This window comes from Salmo salar, chromosome ssa15, assembly GCF_905237065.1.
Source record: "Salmo salar chromosome ssa15, Ssal_v3.1, whole genome shotgun sequence".
Taxonomy (NCBI): domain Eukaryota; kingdom Metazoa; phylum Chordata; class Actinopteri; order Salmoniformes; family Salmonidae; genus Salmo; species Salmo salar.
The window spans coordinates 92730128-92753519 of NC_059456.1; the positions used below are offsets into that span (position 1 = coordinate 92730128).

The following is a 23392-nucleotide window of genomic DNA, read 5'->3' on the forward strand; positions in this document are numbered from 1 at the left end:
AGACAAAGCATCTTCATTGAAGATGAATTGAAAGAAAAGTTAGATAGAGCTTAATCTCTTTTCACACTCTATTCGAGAAAGCTACCATGAGTGAAGATGTTTGTGTGTGTGTGTGTGTGTGTACAGTAGTCTGTGTGTGTGTTTTCTAACTTCATTAATCTGTGCAGGGGGTGCTGGGAAGTCTTCGGAGTGGCAGGTCAGCGCTGATTAACAGATACATAACAGGCAGTTACATTCCACTAGAGAAGATTGAAGGTAAACATGAAAAACACTTTTGTTGTCCTACCATTTTATCTTTCATAATGGCTCTCTGACACACAATAACTAACCTCTGCTCTGCTGTTCAATTGTCAGGGGGGAGGTATAAGAAGGAGGTGTTGGTAGATGGACAGAGTCATCTATTGCTAATCAGAGAGGAGGCAGGTACTCCTGATGCACAGGTGTGTGTAAATGTACTAGTGTATTTGCTGGAGTGTGTGTACAGTGCTTTCGGAAAGTATTCCGACCCCTTGAGTTATTCCACATTTTGTTACATTACAGCCTTATTCTAAAATGGATAAAATTGTTTTTTCCCCTCACCAATCTACACATAATACCGCATAATGACAAAGCAAAAACAGATTTTTAGAAATTTTTTCAATTGTATAAAAAAAACTGAAATATCACATTTACATAAGTATTTAGACTCTTTACTCAGTACTTTGTTGAAGCACCTTTGGCAGCGATTACAGCCATCGAGTCGTCTTGGGTATGATACTACAAGCTTGGCACACCTGTATTTGGGGAGTTTCTCCCATTCCTCTCTGCAGATCCTCTCAAGCTCTGTCTGGTTGGATGGGGAGCATCGCTGCACAGCTATTTTCAGGTCTCTCCAGAGATGTTCGATCGGGTTCAAGTCCTGGCTCTGGCTGGGCCACTCAAGGACATTCAGAGACTTGTCCCGAAGCCACTCCTGCATTGTCTTGGCTGTGTGCTTTGGGTTGTTGTCCTGTTGTCCAGTTGTCCAATTCTGAGGTCCTGCGCTCTGGAGCAGGTGCTCTGGAGCAAGTTTTCATCAAGCATCTCTCAGTACTTTGCTCCATTCATCTTTCCCTTGATCCTGACTAGTCTCCTAGTCCCCGCCACTGAAAAACATCCTGACAGCATGATGCTGCCACCACCATGCTTCACTGTAGGGATGGTGTCAGGTTTCCTCCAGACGTGATGCTTGGCATTCAGGCCAAAGAGTTCAATCTTGGTTTCATCAGACCAGAGAATCTTGTTTCTCATGGTCTGAGAGTCCTTTAGGTGCCTTTTGGCAAACTCCAAGCATGCTGTCGTGCCTTTTACTGAGGAGTGGCTTCCGTCTGGCCATTCTAACATAATGGCCTGCTTTCCTGGTTAAATAAAGGTTAAATAAAAATAAAACAACTTGATTGGAGTCCACCTGTGGTAAATTCAATTTATTGGACATGATTTGGAAAGGCGCACACCTGTCTTTATAAGGTCACATGTTTGACAGTGCATGTCAGAGTAAAAACCAAGCCATGAGGTCGAAGGAATTGTCCATAGAGCTCCAAGACAGGATTGTATCCAGGCACATATCTGGGGAAGGGTACAAAAAAATTCTGCAGCATTTTAGGTCCCGAAGAACACAGTGGTCTCCATAATTCTTAAATGGAAGAAGTTTAGAACCCCGGCCAAACTGAGCAATCGGGGGAGAAGGGCCTTGGTCAGAGAGGATCTGATCAACGTAAACAGGATGCCCCTGAGCTCAATTTCCAGTCTCATAGCAAAGGATCTGAATACTTGTGTAAATAAGGTATTTGTCACGTCCTGACCAGCAGAGGGAGTAATTGTATTAGTATTTGGTCAGGACGTGGCAGATGGGTATTTGTTTTGTATGGTTCGGGGTGGTGGTTTGTTTAGTAGGTTATTTGATTTATGTATTCCGGGGGGTTTTGGGTTATGTTCTATGTTTGTATTTCTATGTTCTTTCTAGTTCTTTCTATTTCTATGTCTAGGTTTGGGTGTTGGACTCTCAATTGGAGGCAGGTGTTTTTAGTTGCCTCTGATTGAGAGTCCTATATATAGGTATGTGTTTTGTAGTTTGTGGGAGATTGTTCTGTGTATAGCCTTGCGCCTTACCAGCCTGTAGATAGTTGTTGTGTTTCCTTTGTGTACGTGTTTATTTTGGTTCTCCTTCTTCACCAAATAAAAGAAGATGAGTGCACATATTCCTGCTGCGTTTTGGTCCACTTTATCCGACGACAACCGTTACAGTATTTCTGTTTTGTATATTTTATAAATTTGCAAAAATGTCTAAAAGCTTGTTTTCACGTTGTCGTTATGTGGTATTGTGTGTAGATTGAAGACATTTTTTAAATTAATACATTTTAGAATAAGGCTGTAAGGGAAAGGGGTCTGAATACTTTCCGAATGCACTGTATACCTTGTTGCATTGTTGTTGATGTGCAATGATGTGTTGAGAAATAATTACAGAATTACAATCTAACTCATCAAAATCCTTATCCTGACCCATCTTGCACTCGTCTCCCTCTCGCCTCTCGCTTCTCTTCCCTCTCCTACCAAATCTCTGTCTGTAGTTCAGCAACTGGGTAGATGCAGTGGTCCTTGTGTTCAGTCTGGAGAATGAGGCCAGCTTCCAGGATGTGTACCAGCTGTACAGCCAGCTCAACACACACCGCAGCAGTGCTGACATCCCAATTGTTGTGGTTGGGACTCAAGGTAAGGAACATGGAGGAATGAAAATGGATGGATATGTTCAGGGAAATGTAAGAGGGCAGATGGATAGCATCTGCAGAACCATTAGTCTTATTTTATATAATTAGATGGAAGAAAGTGAGCATATACTGTACAAGCTACTGTAGCCTATATGACTTCATCTCAGTGTCTGAAGCCCCACGGTCTCCGCTGTCCTCTTTCTATAGACAAAATCAGCAGTACCAACCCACGTGTGATTGAGGACATGCGTGCCCGGCAGCTATGTGTTGATGTGAGGCACTGTGTGTTCTATGAGACCTGTGCCACCTATGGGCTCAACGTAGACCGGGTTTTTCAGGAGGGTGAGTTAACTGAAATTGAGCATTGGTGTCAGAGCTGGGGACCCAAAGGTACAGACACAATACCATTGTTTTAACACAATAAATCATTCCGGTCACACTATACACAAATGCTTCACAAATCATTTAAAAGCAATGTCATTCTACATAAAGGATTATATCACAAGTCTATGTTGTTTGACCAGAGATGCACGGCTGTACTTACTTACCTAACACATACAATTCACATCCTGAAGTAATGAGCGATGAGTGCCATCTCACTAGTGCAGTATTTCTCTCTCCTCTCAGCTGCCCTGAAAATAGTCACACAGAAGAAACAGTCTGCATTCCTGGCCTCCTGCAAGTCTCTTCCTAACTCCCCGAGTCACTCTGGGGGCTCCACATTGGGGTCAGCATCCATCCCTGGACAGGTAACATGCCTCACACTGTTCACATCTGTCTTTTTCTCAGGCTTATCTCTTCTGTGTTGTTGACAGAAAATCAATACTGTAGTGCAGTGGGACCCACAGTACCAGCTACAGTACTGAAGCTCCTCCTATAGGCCTTAACCTTGAGCTGTGGCTAGATGCATTGTTGTCACCCACAATAAAATCAGGGAGGGGACTGTGGATCTGTCTCCTACATTAGTACAATATCTCAGACAGCACTGGCCTGATTTTGACAAAATGTGGGTGAATGATGCATCTTGCCATAGAGAGCTGGCTTTTATACAATTACACTGATTGGCTAGATGGTTGTGCTATCACAACAGAATTCACACCCCTCACCCAATTTGACCAAGTCATGAAATTTGGTACATAGGTCACTCTCCTCACAAGGACCAAATTTGCCTCAGGGACCCATAAGGTCCACAATGATGGATTTTCCACCATTTTGAATTTTGTGAAAAACACATAAAAGGCTACTCTTTTGGCACCGAATCACCGATCTGCACAAATCTTGTTATGTGGCAGCTATGAACAAAGATGTCTCAACGCAATATTTTCCAGACTAGCACCTAAAACATCATGGCCAATATTGACCAATAAACATTCACGAGGGCGTATTCTGGCACAGAAATGCAAATCAGTCAAGGATATTCATATTGTAACAAAATTTGGTTCACATGTTGCAAACACTGTGAAGATTCAACATATGCAAGAACATTCATGTCGACCACACGATGGCGCTATAACAGGCACATGTCTATTTCTCTTGATCTGTTTGACTCTGAGAGGAAATTTGGCACACATGCTCAGGAATATGAGTCTAGCTAACTCACGTGATATCTCAGACACCACTGGTCCAATTCCGATTCAACTTGGGCGAATTATGCATCTTTCCATAGAGATCCGACATTTACAAAATTATACTGATTGGCCCAAGGTGGGAGTTTTTTGTTCATCTGGGGGCTTAAAAGAGGCCCTTGATGGATTCAAAGAATGGTTCAAAAAGTTTGGGAACCACAGATGTAGGATTTATTCTAGTAGATACCAAATGTATTCAGGAGGAAGAGCATGTTGTCTTGTCCGTTTGTCTAGTTTTCTCTGTTTCATCTCATTTGTCCACACCCCATCCTCTCTCTGTATTCCTTGTGCCACTCTCCGTCTGCCCTCTTGTCCATCACCCTGTCTGTCCCCCTGTCCTCCCCTCCCTCTCAGGCCAGTAATGGAGGACTGAATAGTGGCTACCCCTCCTCACTACCCTCCACCCCTGTGATCAGCCACAGAGAGCTGCGAGGCGGGGCAGGGGCGGTGACAGCGGTAGAGGGGGGTGGCAGTATCACCTCCTCAGGGTCCATGAGAAACATCCCTCAACGGCGGACCTCTCTGTTCAAGGTCAGTTACTGTTCTCAGAATCTCTGGTGATGAAATTATTGGAATCTTTCATCAACGGAACAATGTTCCAAAGAGTCATATAGTTCAAACAAGCTGATTTCTAAACAGAGCTAAAAAAATAACTGTACAGTTTAACATACAGTAATAGTCACACAGTTTCGCGTCTGTCCTGTACACTTGTGTCAGTCCATATTTATACCTGTCACACTCTCATCTCTAACCCTATAATGTTGATACAACTTCTCTCAGAACCGTCGAGGCAGTGGCAGTGAAAAGAACGTTGACCCTAAAGGTGACGTGGGCAGTGGTCGGGCCATCGCTATCAAACAGGTCCGTGTGACACACTGGATATTGTGTATAATGAATAGATTAGTTCCAGTTCTTCAGTCATGGAAGGGAACTTAATGACATTAAACCCATTATTTGTAACAGAGTATCCTATCAAAGCGGAGTGGGAGCTCACTGAACAAAGAGTGGAAGAAGAAATATGTCACTCTGTCCAACAACGGCTCACTGGTCTATCACCCCAGCCACAATGTAAGTCACACCACAATCAACCAGACCAACACCAGTAACATGATCTCATCTTAGTTATAAGATAACAAAAATATATACAATACCAGTCAAAAGTTTGGACACACCTACTCATTCGAGGGTTTTTCTTTATTTTTACTATTTTCTACATTGTAGAATAACAGTGACGACATCAAAACTATGACATAAGAAATATGGAATCATGTAGTAACCAAAAAAGTGTTAAACAAATAAAAATATATTTTAGATGTTAGTTTCTTCAAAGTAGCCACCCTTTGCCTTGATGGCAGCTTTGCACACTCTTGGCATTCTCTCAACCAGCTTCATGAGGTAGTCACCTGGAATGCATATCAATTAACAGGTGTGCCTTGTTAAAAGTTAATTTGTGGAATTTCTTTCCTTCTTAATGTGTTTGAGCCAATCAGTTGTGTTGTGACATGGTAGCGGTGGTATACAGAAGATAGTCCTATTTGGTAAAATACCATGGCAAGAACAGTTCAAATAAGCAAAGAGAAATGACAGTCCATCATTACCTTAAGACACGAAGGTCAGTCAATCCGGAACATTTCAAGAACTTTGAGAGTTTCTTCCAGTGCAGTCACAAAAAACATCAAGCGCTATGATGAAACTGGCTCTCACAAGGACTGTCACAGGAAAGGAAGACCCAGAGTTACCTCTGCTGCAGAGGATAAGTTCATTGCTGGAAAGAAACCACTACTAAAGGACACCAATAAGAAGAAGAAACTTGCTTGGGCCAAGAAACACGGGCAATGGACATTAGACCGGTGGAAATCTGTCCTTTGGTCTGATGAGTCCAAATTTGAGATTTTTGTGAGATGCAGAGTAGGTGAACGGATGATTTCCACATGTGTAGTCCCCACCCTGAAGCATGGAGGAGGAGGTGTGATGGTGTGGGGGTGCTTTTCTGGTGACACTGTGGGTGATTTATTTAGAATTCAAGGCACACTTAACCAGCATGTCTACCACAGCATTCTGCTGCGATATGCCATCCCATCTGGTTTGCACTTAGTGGGACTATCATTTGTTTTTCAACAGGACAATGACCCAACACACCTCCAGGCTGTGTAAGGGCTATTTGACCAAGAAGGAGAGTGATGGAGTGCTGCGTCAGATGACCTGGCCTCCACAATCACCTGACCTCAACCCAATTGAGATGGTTTGGGATGAGTTGGACTGCAGAGTGAAGGAAAAGCTGCCAACAAGTGCTCAGCATATGTGGGAACTCCTTCAAGGCTGTTGGAAAAGCATTCCAGGTGAAGCTGGTTGAGAGAATGCCAAGCATGTGCAAGGCTGTCATCAAGGAAATGTGGCTACTTTGAAGAATCTTAAAATCTAAAATAGATTTTGATTTGTTTAACACTTTGAGTTACTACATGATTCCATATGTGTTATTTCTTAGTTTTGATGTCTTCACTATAATTCTACAATGTAGAAAATAGTAGAAAATAAAGAAAAACCCTTGAATGGGTAGGTGTGTCCAAACTTTTGACTGGTACTGTATATATATTTTTTGTTATGATGTTAAATTAGTTGAAATCTATTTTGATGTGAGAATTCACTGTGTTGAGAACTGTAATACACAGTAAAATTGCAATATTTCGAGAAAAAAAAACATTTCATTTCTAGTCTAGTGAAATTTAGCAAATCATCCTAGTATAACAGGTATGATCTTGGTGGTTTCAGGACTATATACAGAATTCTCACGCTAAAGAGATCGACCTACTGCGTGTCACAGTCAAGGTTCCAGGGAAACGCCCACCGAGGGCAGTCCCCCCTTATGGGCCCTCCCCTGGCCTGAACGGTGTGGCCAAGGATGCTGCACCCACAGAGAGCGCCAGTGCCCCATTGTTGCCACCAAGCCTTGTGCCTGTTGAAGAACAGCCTGGTGCATTGTCTTCTCCCGGAGATAGAGGAGTAAAACGTTGTCCATCGACACTGTCCAGCAAGTCACATAGTGCTGGTATGTCAGAAATGTTATAATAAAAGGTTTCTAATATACAGTATGTCAATGTGGACTTTGGAGCATGATAGTACCAGAGCTGCAAGTTCCCTCAACACATAACAAACAGTGTTTTATTCATCTTTGTACCCCAGATGCTATTGAAGGAGCAACCAGTCCCCCTTTTGGAAAGGATGGTCAATCCTCTCCAATGATGGACAAAAGGAAGAAAACAAGGAAGAAGAGTATGAACCAGAAAGGCGACACAGCCATTGGACAGGCTGAAGGTGAGCTCTAGGCCTCCTACTGTACATCTCTACCAGATTATTCTGCACTCTTTATATAAATCTCTTTTGCTGTTATTTTCCTTCTTCATCTAATGCTAATCTGGGCTAAGCTGTTGCCCTGCAGCCAAACACAAAATGTGGAAATTAAAAAGCTTTGGTAGCTTGAGAAACATTAACAAGACAGGTACCAACAAGGAACAGTGAGGAGCTGACTGGCTCACTGAATCTACCTGTGTGTTATGCCTGTTTGTCTCTCTACCTAACAAGTGTATTACACATTTTGGATTGACCTGTGATTTGTAAGGTTTGTTGTTTGTTTTAGTTACTTTCTTTCTCTCAATCACCCTTTTTCAACTTTTTGCATCATGCACAATGTCTGCCTGCTCGGTGTCCTTTTTTTAAATGATCAGCGAACATCTCATGGCGATGAAGTGAGTCTGTGTTTATGCTGCTTACATGTGCTTTTTGTGTATGTACTGTAAAGAAGTGTTAGGATTTGAACTTATTAAATGGGGCGGATTAATGGTATTACATTTTCCAAATTTCCCTTGCCAACGTGTCTTTGTAGATGAAGAAAATACTGGCTTCATCATCGTGTCCAGCACGGGGCAGACGTGGCACTTTGAGGCCCAGAGTCTGGAGGACAGAGATGCCTGGGTGACTGCCATAGAGAGCCAGATACTGGCCAGCCTGCAATCCTGTGAGAGCCTCAGGAACAAGGCAAGGAACTGACTGGGCAGCACCATGGGATGTGTGGAAATGTGTACTGTTTAAAAATTGTATTCAAAGTTGATTTCTTATAATAGACTATATCGCAGACGACACCATTCTGGCCCTTCTTTGGACACTGTGTTAACTAACCTCCAGACGAGCTTCAATGCCATACAACTCTCCTTCCGTGGCCTCCAACTGCTCTTAAATACAAGTAAAACTAAATGCATGCTCTCCAACCAATCGCTGCCTGCACCTGCCCGCCTGTCCAGCGTCACTACTCTGGACGGTTCTGACTTAGAATATGTGGACAACTACAAATACCTAGATGTCTGGTTAGACTGTAAACTCTCCTTCCAGACTCACATCAAACATCTCCAATCCAAAGTTAAATCTAGAATTGGCTTCCTATTTCGCAACAAAGCATCCTTCACTCATGCTGCCAAACACACCCTCGTAAAACTGACCATCCTACCGATCCTCGACTTCGGCAATGTCAGTTACAAAATAGCCTCCAATACCCTACTCAACAAACTGGATGCAGTCTATCACAGTGCCATCCGTTTTGTCACCAAAGCCCCATATACTACCCACCACTGCGACCTGTACGCTCTCCACTTCATACTTGTGAAATGTCAACTATGTGTTCTTTTATAGGCACGGAGGAGCAGCCAGAGTGAGGCGGTGGCCATACAGGCCATCCGCAATGCCAAGGGCAACAGCTTCTGCGTGGACTGTGAAGCACCAAGTGGGTTTCTAGACTTGACCTCCTATCTCACTCTCTTTATATATCTCTAACTCTCTAGTTAAAAATGTATTCTATTCAATGTCCATGCATATGCAAAGAGTTCATTATTATACTATCTACCAGATACAGCCATTCATTTTTTTCAATAGTAATGAAAAAGTAGTCATTAGTGCAAAATGATTGATTACGTTAGAAGCAGCCTTTCTTTTACTCAATCCCTTACTCTCGATCTCAATCCCTCTGCTCTGGTTTGGATGTCCTCTCCAGACCCCACGTGGGCCAGCCTCAACCTGGGGGCGTTGATCTGCATCGAGTGTTCAGGGATCCACCGTAATCTGGGGACACACCTGTCCCGCGTCCGCTCTCTGGACCTGGATGACTGGCCCAGGGAGCTGACACAGGTTCTGACTGCCATCGGCAACCACTTGGCCAATAGCATCTGGGAATGCCACACGCAGGGCAGACACAAACCCACACCTAACGCCACACGGTGAGGGTCCTGGTTCAGTGTAATAGATAGGAAACATCTGGATGCTTCATTTATGGCCACCTGTCACCTGTGTCCAATGAACACCATTATGTGACTAGAATAAGATTTAAATAGTTAAATCCAAGAATGTGTTGCAGACAATCAAATCAAAGTTTATTTGTCACTTGCGCCAAATACAACAGTGAAATGCTTACTTACAGGCTCTAACAAATAGTGCAAAAAAGGTATTAGGTGAACAATAGCTGAGTAAAGAAATAAAAACAACAGTAAAAAGACTGAAAAATAACAGTAGCGAGGCTATATACAGTAGCGAGGCTATAAAAGTAGCGAGGCTACATACAGACACCGGTTAGTCAGGCTGATTGAGGTAGTATGTACATGTAGATATGGTTAAAGTGACTATGCATATATGATGAACAGAGAGTAGCAGTAGAGTAAAAGAGGGGTTGGCGGGTGGTGGGTGGCAGGACACAATTCAGATAACCCGGTTAGCCAATCTGCGGGAGCACTGGTTGGTCAGGCCAATTGAGGTAGTATGTACATGAATGTATAGTTAAAGTGACTATGCATATATGATGAACGGAGAGTAGCAGCAGCGTAAAAGAGGGGTGGGGGGGGGGGAGCACACAGTGCAAATAGTCCGGGTAGCCATTTCATTACCTGTTCAGGAGTCTGATGGCTTGGGGGTTAAAACTGTTGAGAAGCCTTTTTGTCTTAGACTTGGCACTCCGGTACCGCTTGCCATGCAGTAGTAGAGAGAACAGTCTATGACTGGGGTGGCTGGGGTCTTTGACAATTTTTAGGGCCTTCCTCTGACACAGCCTGGTGTAGAGGTCCTGGATGGCAGGCAGCTTAGCTCCAGTGATGTACTGGGCCGTACGCATTACCCTCTGTAGTGCCTTGCGGTCGGAGGCCGAGCAATTGCCGTACCAGGCACTCCGTACCAGTCAGGATGCTCTCAATGTTGCAGCTGTAGAACCTTTTGAGGATCTCAGGACCCATGCCAAATCTTTTTAGTTTCCTGAGGGGGAACAGGCTTTGTCATGCCCTCTTCACGACTGTCTTGGTGTGTTTGGACCATTCTAGTTTGTTGGTGATGTGGACACCAAGGAACTTGAAGCTCTCAACCTGCTCCACTACAGCCCCATCGATGAGAATGGGGGCGTGCTCGGTCCTCCTTTTCCTGTAGTCCACAATCATCTCCTTAGTCTTGGTTACGTTGAGGGATAGGTTGTTATTCTGGCACCACCCGGCCAGGTCTCTGAACTCTTCCCTATAGGCTGTCTCGTCGCTGTCGGTGATCAGGCCTACCACTGTTGTGTCGTCTGCAAACTTAATGATGGTGTTGGAGTCGTGCCTGGCCACTCAGTCGTGGGTGAACAGGGAGTACAGGAGGGGACTGGGCACGCAGCCCTGGGGGTCTCCTGTGTTGAGGATCAGCGTGGCAGATGTGTTGCTACCTACCCTTACCACCTGGGGTTGGCCCGTCAGGAAGTCCAGGATCCAGTTGCAGAGGGAGGTGTTTAGTCCCAGGATCCTTAGCTTAGTGATGAGCTTTGAGGGTACTATGGTGTTGAACGCTGAGCTGTAGTCAATGAATAGCATTCTCATATAGGTGTTCCTTTTGTCCAGGTGGGAAAGGGCAGTGGGGAGTGCAATAGAGATTGCATCATCTGTAGATCTGTTTGGGCGGTATGTAAATTGGAGTGGGTCTAGGGTTTCTGGGATAATGGTGTTGATGTGAGCCATTACCAGCCTTTCAAAGCACTTCATGGCTACGGACCTGAGTGCTACGGGTCTGTGGCCATTTAGGCAGGTTGCCTTCGTGTTCTTGGGCACAGGGACTATGGTGGTCTGCTTGAAACATGTTGGTATTACAGACTCAATCAGGGACATGTTGAAAATGTCAGTGAAGACACCTGCCAGTTGGTCAGCACATGCCCGGAGCACACGTCCAGGAAGATACTGTATGTTGCCACAAAGATCTCTCTCTTGATCCATGAGCAGTTGCCATGGTAACTCACCTGTATGTTTGTGTCTCTCTCACAGAGAGGAGAGAGAATCATGGATCCGTGCAAAATACGAGCAGCGTGTGTTTGTGGCACCCCTGCCTGCTCCACTCCCCACAGGCCCAGGGGACACTGCGATGTCTGTGTGTCTGCTGTCCGCGGTGACAGAGAGGGATTTGCCCAGACTCCTACTGCTCCTGGCCCACAGCAACAAGGAACAGATCAACACTGCCCTGGCCAATGGAGGAACACCCTCACAGCCACAGCCTCACACCGCCCTGCACGCTGCCTGTCAGCTGGGTGATGTGGTAATGACACAGCTGCTAGTCTGGGTAAGGCCCTGGTCTGGACAAATTATTTGTTGATGATGATCTTTCTCAAGCACTGGACACCATTTGTTAGCCTTTAGCTGAAGTCAAGTGGTGTCACATGAAAATAATTCATTAATTAATTTACCTATTCTCAATTATTATATTTTGGGGTAATTTTATACAGAATGTAAATGGTGAATTGTTCAATCTCTCCCTCCCTGCAGTATGGAAGTGATGTGAAGGCCAGTGATCCTCAGGGCCGGACAGCCATGACCATGGCTAGAAAAACTGGGAGCAAAGAGTGTGCTGACATCCTCCTGCAACATGGTTGCCCTAATGAGGTCTCCCCCAATTGACCCACACTTGGTGTCTCCCGTAGACCTAGCACTGCCAGCCTCAGCAGTCTGGGTCATACCAATTCCAAGAAGAGGGTTTCGTATTTTTAACGGCCATGGTAGCACACAAAGGGCTGGTGAAAAAAGCTTCTATGGATGTGGTTTTGAAAGTGAGGAAGGCAACAAGAATATAAAGAAAGTACTCCACTTACAAAAGTAAAGCACAGAAAGAGAACATCAAGCAACTAAAAAAGCAATATTCATTCAATTTTTAAAGGCAAATATATTGCTTAAATTGTCAATGGTTGTCTGTTTACAAATACAAACAAATTAGAAAATATGTGGGTTAAATCTGTAATAAACTATATCTGTTTAGATTATACATTTGCCTGTTTTACAATATTGAGAAGTCATACTGACATACAATGATCGATTATAGTGATTTTGTAATATATGCTGTACTTTTATGTAATTCTGCCTGTTTGAACATCTAAGACTTGTTTGTAGACATGCAGGGTAACACTTACAATTCAACAAATTTGACTGCAATTGTTTTCTTTGATTTTCAGAGTACTAGGATTTTATCTGACTGTATACTTTCAACCATTTTCTGTTTGTTATTTGTTACAATGTATCTATGTGTCATCTATTTTTCTCACTGTTTCTATTTGAAACGTTTATGAACTGTAAGTACATTAAATAAAATATCTCCAAAAGTAAAAGTTTGTTTTTATGGCCCTCTGGCTCCTGTGTGCCACTGTCATCCAACCGCTGGGTGGCAATACTGCCAAATATTTGGCATTCAAGCAGCCTTCCAGGAATTATTTTTGTTTTACGTCATTGCTGTGCGACTGATAACGACCGATAATAAAAAAGGAAGCTAGCGAAAACGTTGACTAAATGGTCGAACATACTGCCTTCTATTGGTAAAGAATATAACATCAACATGATTTATGAAAGACTTTGTCTGTCCTTGTAGAAAGGTGTTTAGAGGTTTGCATTTTGTAGAGTTTGTAATTGGATCATGGCAAACGTAAACTGATGTGCAGCTAGCGTTAGCTGGCTGGCTAGCTAGATAGCCTAACAAATTAGCATTCAATGAAACTTGAAGCGTAACAATGTTTCCCACGTTTATTATGTATTCGAGCTCAAATAACTACCTGTTAGTTCAATAAGTATTATCTATTTGTTTTACAAGCATGGCACTCGACAAAGCTGCACTCCCCTTAATCTCACAATCAATCAATGGCGCTTGATACTGGATTATGTTATTGCGGACTGATTTAGGCTAGACAATGACGCTGTTGGCTTCCCCTTGTCTCTTCTCCTAGTTGGGATTTGAGTAACACCGCCAGGGAGGGATGAGGATTCGGCTGCAGGGCTCAGGCCACGCCGCTGGCCTCCTCGCCGAGCTCAACCACTGCCGTCTGTCCCGCCTCTTCTGTGATGTCATCCTCCAGGTGGGGAGCCGCGCCTTTGCAGCGCACCGCGCCGTGCTCGCGTGCGCCGGAACCCACTTCCGCAGCTTGTTCTCGGGCAGGGGGACCCAGATCGGAACCTCAGGAGCCGGAGCCACAACAACTTACACTCTGGATTTTGTGTCCCCGGCCAACTTTGAAAAGGTGCTGACTTTCATCTACACCGGAGAGATTTTCACAGACCTGATAGATGTAGGAGTGCTGTATGAGCTGGCAGAGAGGCTGGGGGTGAGAGAGCTGGTGAGGGCCTGTCACGCTACCTTCCCTGACCTGCAGCAACCGGGCTCTGGCTCTGCAGACTGTGTGGTGGATGGAGACCTGGACCCTGACATGGTTGCTGCTGCAGCTGCTGCTGCTGCTGGGTCATCCGTGTGCTCGTCCTCTGCAGCGTCTTGTTCCTCCCTGTCATCATCTGCTGGTCCCTCGGCTGCTCCTACTCCAGCGGCGGCTCCCTCACCTCTCCCTCAGGGCAGCAGGGTGTCCAGGCTGGGCCGGGGTGGTGGACACACAGCCCCTCTGTCCCTCAAAGCAGAGGACGTCCAGTCTCACCTGGGCTATGGACAGATGGCCGAAGACAAACGGCTACAGCTGACAGGAGATCAGCAGAGTTCAGTAGACATGTCCACTGTAGCTGTGGGGGCAACACCTGGACCTCCCCTGCAGCTGAAGACTGAGGAGGTGGTGGTGGGAGACGGGGTTGGTAACGGTGAGGAGGAACAGATGGTAGTTAGTGGGAGTAGGGCTGGTTCTGTACCTCCATGTGTGTCTGACTCCTGCTCCTACCCCGACTCGTCAGCCCAGCTGGGAGGGGACATCTGTGGGGTGAGGGAGGCCCCCTCGTCCTCCTCTGGAGACCCCCTGGACAGCCTGCAGATGGGAGTGGTGGAGGCTGGGGTGGGGGGGGTGAGCTCTGACCCCGCAAGGGTCATCTTTGGGGGGGGTGGGGATGATGAAGACGATGATGACGAGAACGAGGAAGAGAGAGAGCATCTGCAGGGAGATGAAGAAGGGACTGATGGAGGAGTGGACCAGTGGAGACAGTTGGCTGGAGAGATCATCGAGTTGAGCGATGGCGAGAACTACATGGAGGAGGAAGATGAGGAGGAGGATGAAGACGAGGACTTGGTGTGTGTGGAGAACGGAGCAGCGGTCAGCGCAGGGGGTGTGAACACTGGCCAGGTGTCGTCGGTGCAGGGTATAATGGCGTGTAAAGCCTGTGGAATGGCGCTGTTGGCAGACTCCGCTTCCCTGAGGGCCCACGCAGAGATCCACCTCTCTGAGACAGGGGCCTGCAGGGTGTGTGGGGCATCTTTCCCCGGAGACCGTGGCGCCAGCATCACCCACGCCCTGTCCCATGTGGTGTTCTCTTGTGACATGTGTCATCTCCAGTTCAACAGCCAGGCCAAGTTAGTACGCCACCGGCGCCAAGCTGCAGCCAGGTACACCCTCCCCAGTCAGCTCCACAACGCTAGCCAGGGGCACAACGGGGAGCTGCAGTGTGCTGTCTGTAACAAAGCCCTCACCAAGGACTTTCAGGTCAGTTTGGTTTGCTCCACTTTTCCTAAGTGATTGTGTTTTGGCTAATAGCGACGGTAAAATATACTGCTCAAAAAAATAAAGGGAACACTTAAACAACACATCCTAGATCTGAATGAAATAAATCATCTTATTAAATACTTTTTTCTTTACATAGTTGAATGTGCTGACAACAAAATCACACAAAAATAATCAATGGAAATCCAATTTATCAACCCATGGAGGTCTGGATTTGGAGTCACACTCAAAATTAAAGTGGAAAACCACACTACAGGCTGATCCAAATTTGATGTAATGTTCTTAAAACAAGTCAAAGTGAGGCTCAGTAGTGTGTGTGGCCTCCACGTGCCTGTATGACCTCCCTACAACGCCTGGGCATGCTCCTGATGAGGTGGCGGATGGTCTGCTGAGGGATCTCCTCCTAGACCTGGACTAGAGGATCCGCCAACTCCTGGACAGTCTGTGGTGCAACGTGGCGTTGGTGGATGGAGCGAGACATGATGTCCCAGATGTGCTCAATTGGATTCAGGTCTGGGGAACGGGCGGGCCAGTCCATAGCATCAATGCCTTCCTCTTGCAGGAACTGCTGACACACTCCAGCCACATGAGGTCTAGCATTGTCTTGCATTAGGAGGAACCCAGGGCCAACCGCACCAGCATATGGTCTCACAAGGGGTCTGAGGATCTCATCTCGGTACCTAATGGCAGTCAGGCTACCTCTGGCGAGCACATGGAGGGCTGTGCGGCCCCCCAAAGAAATGCTACCCCACACCATGACTGACCCACCGCCAAACCGGTCATGCTGGAGGATGTTGCAGGGAGTAGAACGTTCTCCACGGCGTCTCCAGACTCTGTCACGTGCTCAGTGTGAACCTGCTTTCATCTGTGAAGAGCACAGGGCGCCAGTGGCGAATTTGCCGATCTTGGTGTTCTCTGGCAAATGCCAAACGTCCTGCACGGTGTTGGGCTGTAAGCACACCCCTCACCTGTGGACGTCGGGCCCTCATACCACCCTCATGGAGTCTGTTTCTGACCGTTTGAGCAGACACATGCACATTTGTGGCCTGCTGGAGGTCATTTTTCAGGGCTCTGGCAGTGCTTCTCCTGCTCCTCCTTGCACAAAGGCGGAGGTAGCGGTCCTGCTGCTGGGTTGTTGCCCTCCTACGGCCTCCTCCACGTCTCCTGATGTACTGGCCTGTCTCCTGGTAGCGCCTCCATGCTCTGGACACTATGCTGACAGACACAGCAAACCTTCTTGCCACAGCTCGCATTGATGTGCCATCCTGGATGAGCTGCACTACCTGAGCCACTTGTGTGGGTTGTAGACTCCGTCTCATGCTACCACTAGAGTGAAAGCACCGCCAGCATTCAGAAGTGACCAAAACATCAGCCAGGAAGCATAGGAACTGAGAAGTGGTCTGTGGTCCCCACCTGCAGAACCACTCCTTTATTGGGGGTGTCTTGCTAATTGCCTATAATTTCCACCTGTTGTCTATTCCATTTGCACAACAGCATGTGAAATTTATTGTCAATCAGTGTTGCTTCCTAAGTGGACAGTTTGATTTCACAGAAGTGTGATTGACTTGGAGTTACATTGTGTTGTTTAAGTGTTCCCTTTATTTTTTTGAGCAGTGTATATAGATTGACATAGCTCAATCAAATTCATTGAACTCGAGTACACCTATTGCATTGAAGTGGCTAAGACATCTAAAGACATCTGTCTGTTATCCCTCGTTGTATTGTTGACATACTGTCTCTCTCCTTCCCCCAGGTCATCAGGGATCACCTGCTGAGTCACGTGTCTATCCAGTCACTGAGCTGTGGTGTGTGCCAGCTGCCCCAGCCCTCCCTGTGTGCCCTGCTGTGGCACGCCCTCACCCACCTCTCCCTGCCAGTCTACTCCTGCCCGCTCTGCGCCTGTGGCTTCCCAGATCGCCCTCTGCTGGACAGACACATGTTCCTGCATGCAGAGGAGGCTGCCACTGACAGAGAGGCCATGAGGGCTCATAAAGCAGCCGGACCAGAGGGAGAGGAGGAGCTGCGTTGCTTCTTATGTCCACAGACCTTCCGCTCCGCCTCAGCCTTCCAGTACCACCTGAGCTTTCACACCAACGAGGCCCAGGGCAGCCAGGGGTGGGCAGGGAAACGAAAGGCTGACCAGATAGAGTACCCTTCCTCCTGCTCCTCCTCCTCCCCCCTGGAGGCAGGCAGCCTGGGGAAGCTGGGCAACATGGACTTCGGCCTGGGCTCCTTCAGCCTCTCAGACAAGCTGCTCCAAGGGGCCGTGGCGGCTGGCTTTCCCACAGGTCTCCTGTCCAATGGGAACTCTATGGGTGGCACCATCCCCCGGGAGAAATGGTACCGCTGTCGCTTCTGTGGCAAACGCTTTGCCCACTCAGGCGAGTTCACCTACCACCTGCGCATCCACACTGGGGAGAAGCCATACCAGTGCAAGGTGTGCCTGAGGTTCTTCCGAGGGCGCTCCACCATGATCTGCCACCTGAAGACCCACGCCGGGGCGCTCATGTACCGCTGCACCATTTGCGGCCTCTACTTTTCCACGCTCAAGCTGGTGTCCTCCCACATGGACGTCCACAAAGACCACCTGCCTCCAGACTTCAACATAGAGCAGACCTTCATGTACAATGACCACTCCAAAGAACCCCTCCCCGCCCTGGACACCTGATCAGCTACTCCTCTGGTGTCTGTCTTTCACTTCCTTTTCTTCCCCCCCCGTCTCTTTGTCTGCCTGTCTCTCGCCCCTTCTCTCCCTCTCTTTCAATACCTCTTTCTGGTTGTGGACCATATCTATAGCCGTGTAGAATGTATTTCACTTGTTTTATGTCTGTATTTCAGATGGTATTATGGATCGAAGAGACCTGTTATGTAGCATAGTGTAGCAGGAAAGGTCATCTTTCTTGGAAGAAGCTTAGCCACTTGGTGGCAGTATATCTATTGTGGTCTATGGAAGGAAGGATGTGCTACTGTTTACTGACTGTTTTCAATGCAAGTCCATTGGCTTTTCCTAAATTGCAGTCAAACTTTGTCTTAAGTGTCTTATTACTCAGTTTTACTAAAAATGAATAACATTTTTCTATCACTGTAAGCATTTTGTCAGTTACATGTTCATCCATTTTTATATTAAACACGTGACAGACCATTCATGTGTCTGAGTGAAACAATATTTGCCACGCTGCACCAAGCATATGTACCCGACCAGTCATACTTTGTAACTGAAGAATGGGAGGATGAATGAGGCCTTGCTGTATCTGTTCCCTAGGAAACCATTTAGGTACATCTTCCTCAAAGCATTTGTTATGTAGTGATAGACTATAATGCAGACATTATATAGTAGTTCATATGTGTTACTGATCAGATGGTATGAATGGTAGTTTCCAACCAGAGTGCCATTTAGTCACGCAAGAGGTTTAAAATTCACAGGAAGTCATGTCTGCCTTGCCTCAGCATTTCAAAGGCACTGCGTTATTAGTATTGTGTTTTGTAGACTTGTGGTCCTTCAAGTGCTCACTTTGGGTATGATGGCATTTAAACAACTATTTGGTGTCTCACCTCATCAGTCGGATTAAACTATTTATTATATTTATTATTTTATGTACCTTTTTTTTTTTTATGTGAACTATGAACGTTGGCCTTTATATCTCGTTTCTAGTTCTGGAAAGAATAAAGTAAATATAACAAATGTTGATCTCACTGTCTAGTTACTTTTCGACCTAACCCTAATGCTTCATTTTTTCTTCATTGTATTTGATCTGTTATGTTCGCTGCCACAGAATACTACATTCATCATTACATTTTAATGATGCATATGCATTTATGCACAATTTGCGTGTTTATCTAGATCCTGCTTTAGGGATTGGTGACCTTTGAACCTGTAACGCTGTTCTGTTCTTAGTATGCTGCTTCCTCCCATTGTGCTGTATGTGAAGTGAAACCTAAGCCTTTTCTCCCTCTTATTACCATGTCAACATCGTTAAACCAACATAAAATTCCTTCCGGACTTCCCAGTGAAAGCAAACTTAGGACAGTATTAAACAAAAAAATGAGGACTGATTTTGTACAATCAGACCTGTGTTGAAATAATACTTTCAAAGACATTTGGAAATATTTATTTGAAAAGACAAGAAGTTGAATATTGGAATGTATTTGGAAATACTCTAACATGCATTTAATAACCCATGCATTTGAAAATAAGTACTTAAATACTTTACATTTCCTATAAATAGCCTACTATTTTAAACACTTTCAATATAAGTAGTTGAGTCAGGACAGATTTGAAAATACTCAAACAGAAAATAAGTATTTAAATAACTAATCAAATTTTTTTTTTTACCCAGGTCTGCATAAAATAAAAAGTTATAACATTTAAGAGATTTTTTCCAGATACAGATTAAACTTAGTCCTGGACTGAAAAGCTAATTTAATGGAGAATATCCATTCAAAGTGCTATTTAGTCCAGGACTATGCTTAATCTCTGTCTGGGAAACCAGCCCATAAATTTTTTTGAAGATGTTGCATTGTTACACACCAGATAGGTGCAGTGCAATGTGTTGTTTTAAAGGGTCAGTCATATTAGTAAGGCACCCGTAGCAAATTAGGGTTAAGTGGCTTGCTCAAGGGCACGTTGACAGTTATTTTCACCTTGTTGACTCAGGTATTCGAACCAGCAACCTTTTGGTTACTGGCTCAACACTCTAGGCTACCTGCCTCCTACGTGAGCTATTCATAGTCTTGCCTTTATTTTTCTTTATTGTAAATAATCAAAAGGGAAGTTGATTTTTATATTAACAATCATTGTTTGAAATACTTTTATTCAACATCATTCAGCTTTCAACACATTTACAAATTCAGCAGAAAAACAGGTACTGTGGAAATTAAGATTTGTTTATATGTTTGTGTAATCAAAATGTTTTACATTTAGCAGTTGCATTTCAATTTTACAAGTTGTTTATACTCAGTAGTTATAAGTATCAATCTTATCTATGTTACACAGAGGAAAATGTTTATTTGCGTGGAAGCTTCTCTTCACCCTGCGGTGTAATGACTAATTCTGTCCTCCAGAAGTTCCTAGATATTGGTGCCACAAGTTCCTGTGGAAGTTCAAAGAAAAAAAATCGAAGCATTTCCTTCCTTCCTCTGTTTACAACATTGATGTGCTGAATGAGAAAAACGGGAGACAGATGAGAGGGACAGAGAGCCCATCATTTACATGACTATTTCTTAGTGACCAAGGCTGAATCCTGATTCTCCATAAATGTGTACTTGCACACTGCTGGTCATGTTTTCTTTTGTTTTATAATGTAAGAAACTCCCTTCAGCCAATGCTTACACCAATCAAATACTTTGAAATGAAAGTGTGCAAGTGTACACTTCGAGAGAAGGGTGGACAATCTGGACCCAAGAGAGTCAGACTAAGAAACCTTGTCTTGTGGCATGTCTTTTAGCCTGTGAAGGCAGCACACGCTTCAGTAACAGCTCTCAAGTGCTTTTTTCCCCTTTCCTCCATTGTCCTTCAGTGATGATAGCTAGTTAAATCTCAATGTGACACTGTGGCACTTCCTTTTTCTACAACCCAGCAACATCAGAGTGACTGGTGCTCATATTGCTAAGCTTGCGTTCCTTCTTCCTAGTGTCTGGTCCTCCTGCGTTGGGTGCAGTTTCTAGGGGATTCGACCCTCCTGGACCCTCCCTGGGTGCATAGTGGACCACAGCGTTGATCAGGTTGGAACGGAAGCTCTTGCTGAGGAAGTTGTAAAGGACAGGGTTGGCGATGCAGTGGAAAAGCGACAGGCCCTCAACCACACTGTAGGAGTTGTAGAGCACCTCCACTGTGTTGCAGCTGAACACGTGAGGGTCCAGATCATCCACCATCATCAGGAACAAGACGATGTGGTACGGCAGCCAGCAGAGGACAAACACCAGGGAGTACACATGCACCAGCCAGACGTCCCGTTTTCCCTGCACGTCTGGAGCGGAGCGCACCGCTCGTGCTATCAAGATGTTACAGGTGATGATGATGGAGGCCGGGCCAAGGAACTGGAAGATGAGACAGAGGAAGGAGACGGAGACAAACCACTCGGTGTAGTTGTTCTCTGGCAGCATGTAGCAGCCCGGCTCGTCCCACTCCAGCAGGTCCATGTGGACGTTCTCCAGCAGAGCCAGGAACAGGGAGAGGAGCCAGAGACCACCGCAGAGTAGCCAGCGGCGACGTCTGGCCACGGGGAAGCAGGCGGGAGACGAGGGCCTGGACAGGGACAGGTAGCGCTCCAGGGTCATGAAGGCCAGGAAGAAGGAGCTGCTATAGAAGTTGATCACGTAGATGAGGTGGGTGACTTTACATAGGAAGCGGCCCCACAGCCACACCTTGTCCATGGTGACCTCCAGCATGTAGAAGGGCAACATCAGAACCACCATCAGGTCCGACAAGCTCACATTAATGACGCAGAACAAGACACCGTTGGCCGAGTGGCGCCGGCGCCAATTGACCCAGACCACAAGGGTGTTTTCAGCCAGCCCTACCATGAACAGCAGCAGGTAGAGCAGGAACAAGGCGATCCGCTGATAGTCCTTATCCAGGTTGAGGGTGCACTCGTAGACGAACCAGGGCGTGCCATTGAAGAAATTTAACGAGGAGTTGTGCATGTCAAATTCGTTCATTGTCTATTGAAAGCAGAGGAAATTGTTAGCCGTGTTAGGAGTTTAGAATTGGGATAATCAGATTAAAGTCAGACATAATGTAAGCAGTGGAGGACATGCAGTGGTGAAACATGCATTTCTGGCTGGTTTTGAGCTGCAAAATGAAATGTGAGGAGCATTTCACACCAGAGAATTGTCATGAAGAATATATATATATTGTTTCTTTTTTATCTACCTGAGACAAAGTCAGACACTATGGCATATGTGTATACTAATTTGAGATAATCATAATTTGCTGTTCTCCCCCCAGTTTCTCTTTACTTATCATAATAATATAGACAAAAAATGCATGAATAAATGACTTTGTGGAGATTGTAATGAGATAATTAAATATGAATATTCGCAAATTAAGTTTTTCATTTTTCACTCTTAGAGTCTATCAAGTCTAAACTCAAATCATTGAAAATTCTACCAGAGGTGAAGAACAGCAGGAAGCCATACTGTTGTGATACATACAGTACCTTGATGTGCTGTGGCGAGGAGAACCTGGTGATAGATGATGAGTGGTTAGGAAAGGTCCCTCAGGGCAGGGGCTTCTGGTGGTCTGCCTGCCTGGGGAGTTAGCTGAGGCTTGGAGGAGCGAGGAGGCTGGACTGGCTCTGGGGTCCTGGAGAATCTGTGCTTAGTTCAGGCTGACTGGACTGACAGACAAAGCCCTCTCCTCCCCCGTCCTGTCTTCTCAGTGCCAGAGTTGACAGGACATCCTAAGAAGGGGGGTGGGGGTTGGTAGTGTGGAGAAGAACAGGAAAGCCTTGATGGCTGTGGAGCTGCCAGGGGGGAAATACTGGCCCATTCCCGATTTAGTGGAGTACTTTTAATTGCCTTGTTTAAAACTAATGCACTATATCGGTGCCATTTGAGAAGCTGTTATGGGGTCAGTGTGACTGGGTGGAACAGGGAAAGCAGCCTACCTAGAATCTCTACCTTTACCTCCATAACAGCTGCAAACTTAGCATTGTTGCTTAGTACATCACACATATTGTATGCTCCTCTATCAACCCTTTATGATATTTCCTTCACATATAAAGTAAGTGGTAAACACAGTGCATTTGGAAAGTATTCAGACCCCTTGCCTTTTTCCACATTTTGTTAAATCAAAAATTTATTAAATAAATGTTTTTCTTATCAATCTACACACAATAGCCCATAATGATGAAGCGGAAACAGATTTGCAAATGTATTAAATATAAAAAACGAATACCTTATTTACATAAGTATTCAGACCGCTTGCTATGAGACTCAAAATTGAGCTCAGGTGCATCCTGTTTCCATTGATCATCCTTGAGATGTTTCTACAACTTGATTGGAGTCCACCTGTGGTAACATGATTTGGAAAGGCACACAACTGTCTATATAACGTCCCACAGTTGACAGTGCACGTCAGAGCAAAAACCAAGCCA

The 23392-nt window shown here is 45.4% G+C and overlaps 3 protein-coding genes across 4 annotated transcripts in view; 2 read left to right on the forward strand and 1 right to left on the reverse strand.

Moving 5' to 3' along the window:
• The window catches only part of LOC106572591 (arf-GAP with GTPase, ANK repeat and PH domain-containing protein 2), a 28880-nt gene extending 15894 nt beyond the window's left edge, over positions 1-12986 (forward strand). Inside the window, exons 3-17 of the mRNA XM_014146913.2 lie at positions 168-255; positions 355-440; positions 2586-2727; positions 2931-3065; positions 3351-3472; positions 4703-4879; positions 5129-5209; positions 5312-5416; positions 7118-7394; positions 7529-7660; positions 8229-8380; positions 9029-9119; positions 9387-9609; positions 11659-11950; positions 12154-12986. Coding sequence (XP_014002388.1) covers positions 168-255; positions 355-440; positions 2586-2727; positions 2931-3065; positions 3351-3472; positions 4703-4879; positions 5129-5209; positions 5312-5416; positions 7118-7394; positions 7529-7660; positions 8229-8380; positions 9029-9119; positions 9387-9609; positions 11659-11950; positions 12154-12285 — 2235 coding nt within the window. The 3' untranslated portion in view covers positions 12286-12986. The remainder of the gene's footprint in view (positions 1-167; positions 256-354; positions 441-2585; positions 2728-2930; positions 3066-3350; positions 3473-4702; positions 4880-5128; positions 5210-5311; positions 5417-7117; positions 7395-7528; positions 7661-8228; positions 8381-9028; positions 9120-9386; positions 9610-11658; positions 11951-12153) is intronic.
• Positions 12987-13102: 116 nt separating this feature from the next.
• On the forward strand, positions 13103-18982 carry zbtb39 (zinc finger and BTB domain containing 39). The gene is made up of 3 exons (XM_014146912.2): positions 13103-13190; positions 13596-15278; positions 17050-18982. Exons 2-3 carry the CDS (start codon positions 13626-13628, stop codon positions 17962-17964), a joined length of 2568 nt encoding a protein of 855 aa, XP_014002387.1. The 5' UTR covers positions 13103-13190; positions 13596-13625; the 3' UTR covers positions 17965-18982.
• Positions 18983-20072: 1090 nt separating this feature from the next.
• On the reverse strand, positions 20073-23033 carry gp182 (G-protein coupled receptor 182). Of its 2 annotated transcripts, none has more exons than XM_014146888.2 (2): positions 22449-23033; positions 20073-21956 (listed from the first exon to the last, which is right to left on the reverse strand). In XM_014146888.2, the coding sequence occupies exon 2, from the start codon at positions 21951-21953 to the stop codon at positions 20862-20864; it is 1092 nt and encodes a 363-aa protein (XP_014002363.1). In that variant the 5' UTR covers positions 21954-21956; positions 22449-23033; the 3' UTR covers positions 20073-20861. The 2 variants fall into 2 exon arrangements, with proteins under 2 accessions (XP_014002363.1, NP_001134022.1); NM_001140550.1 differs by having other exon boundaries at positions 20091-21956; positions 22454-22584.
• Between the last annotated feature and the right edge of the window lie 359 nt (positions 23034-23392).

Excerpts from the sequence above, each read along its gene's own strand:
- gp182 (XM_014146888.2), bottom strand. The coding sequence starts at position 21,953 with ATGAACGAATTTGACATGCACAACTCCTCGTTAAATTTCTTCAATGGC.
- zbtb39 (XM_014146912.2), top strand. The coding sequence starts at position 13,626 with ATGAGGATTCGGCTGCAGGGCTCAGGCCACGCCGCTGGCCTCCTCGCC. Across the intron at positions 15,279-17,049 it reads CCCTCACCAAGGACTTTCAG|GTCATCAGGGATCACCTGCT; the intron begins GTCAGTTTGGTT and ends TCCTTCCCCCAG.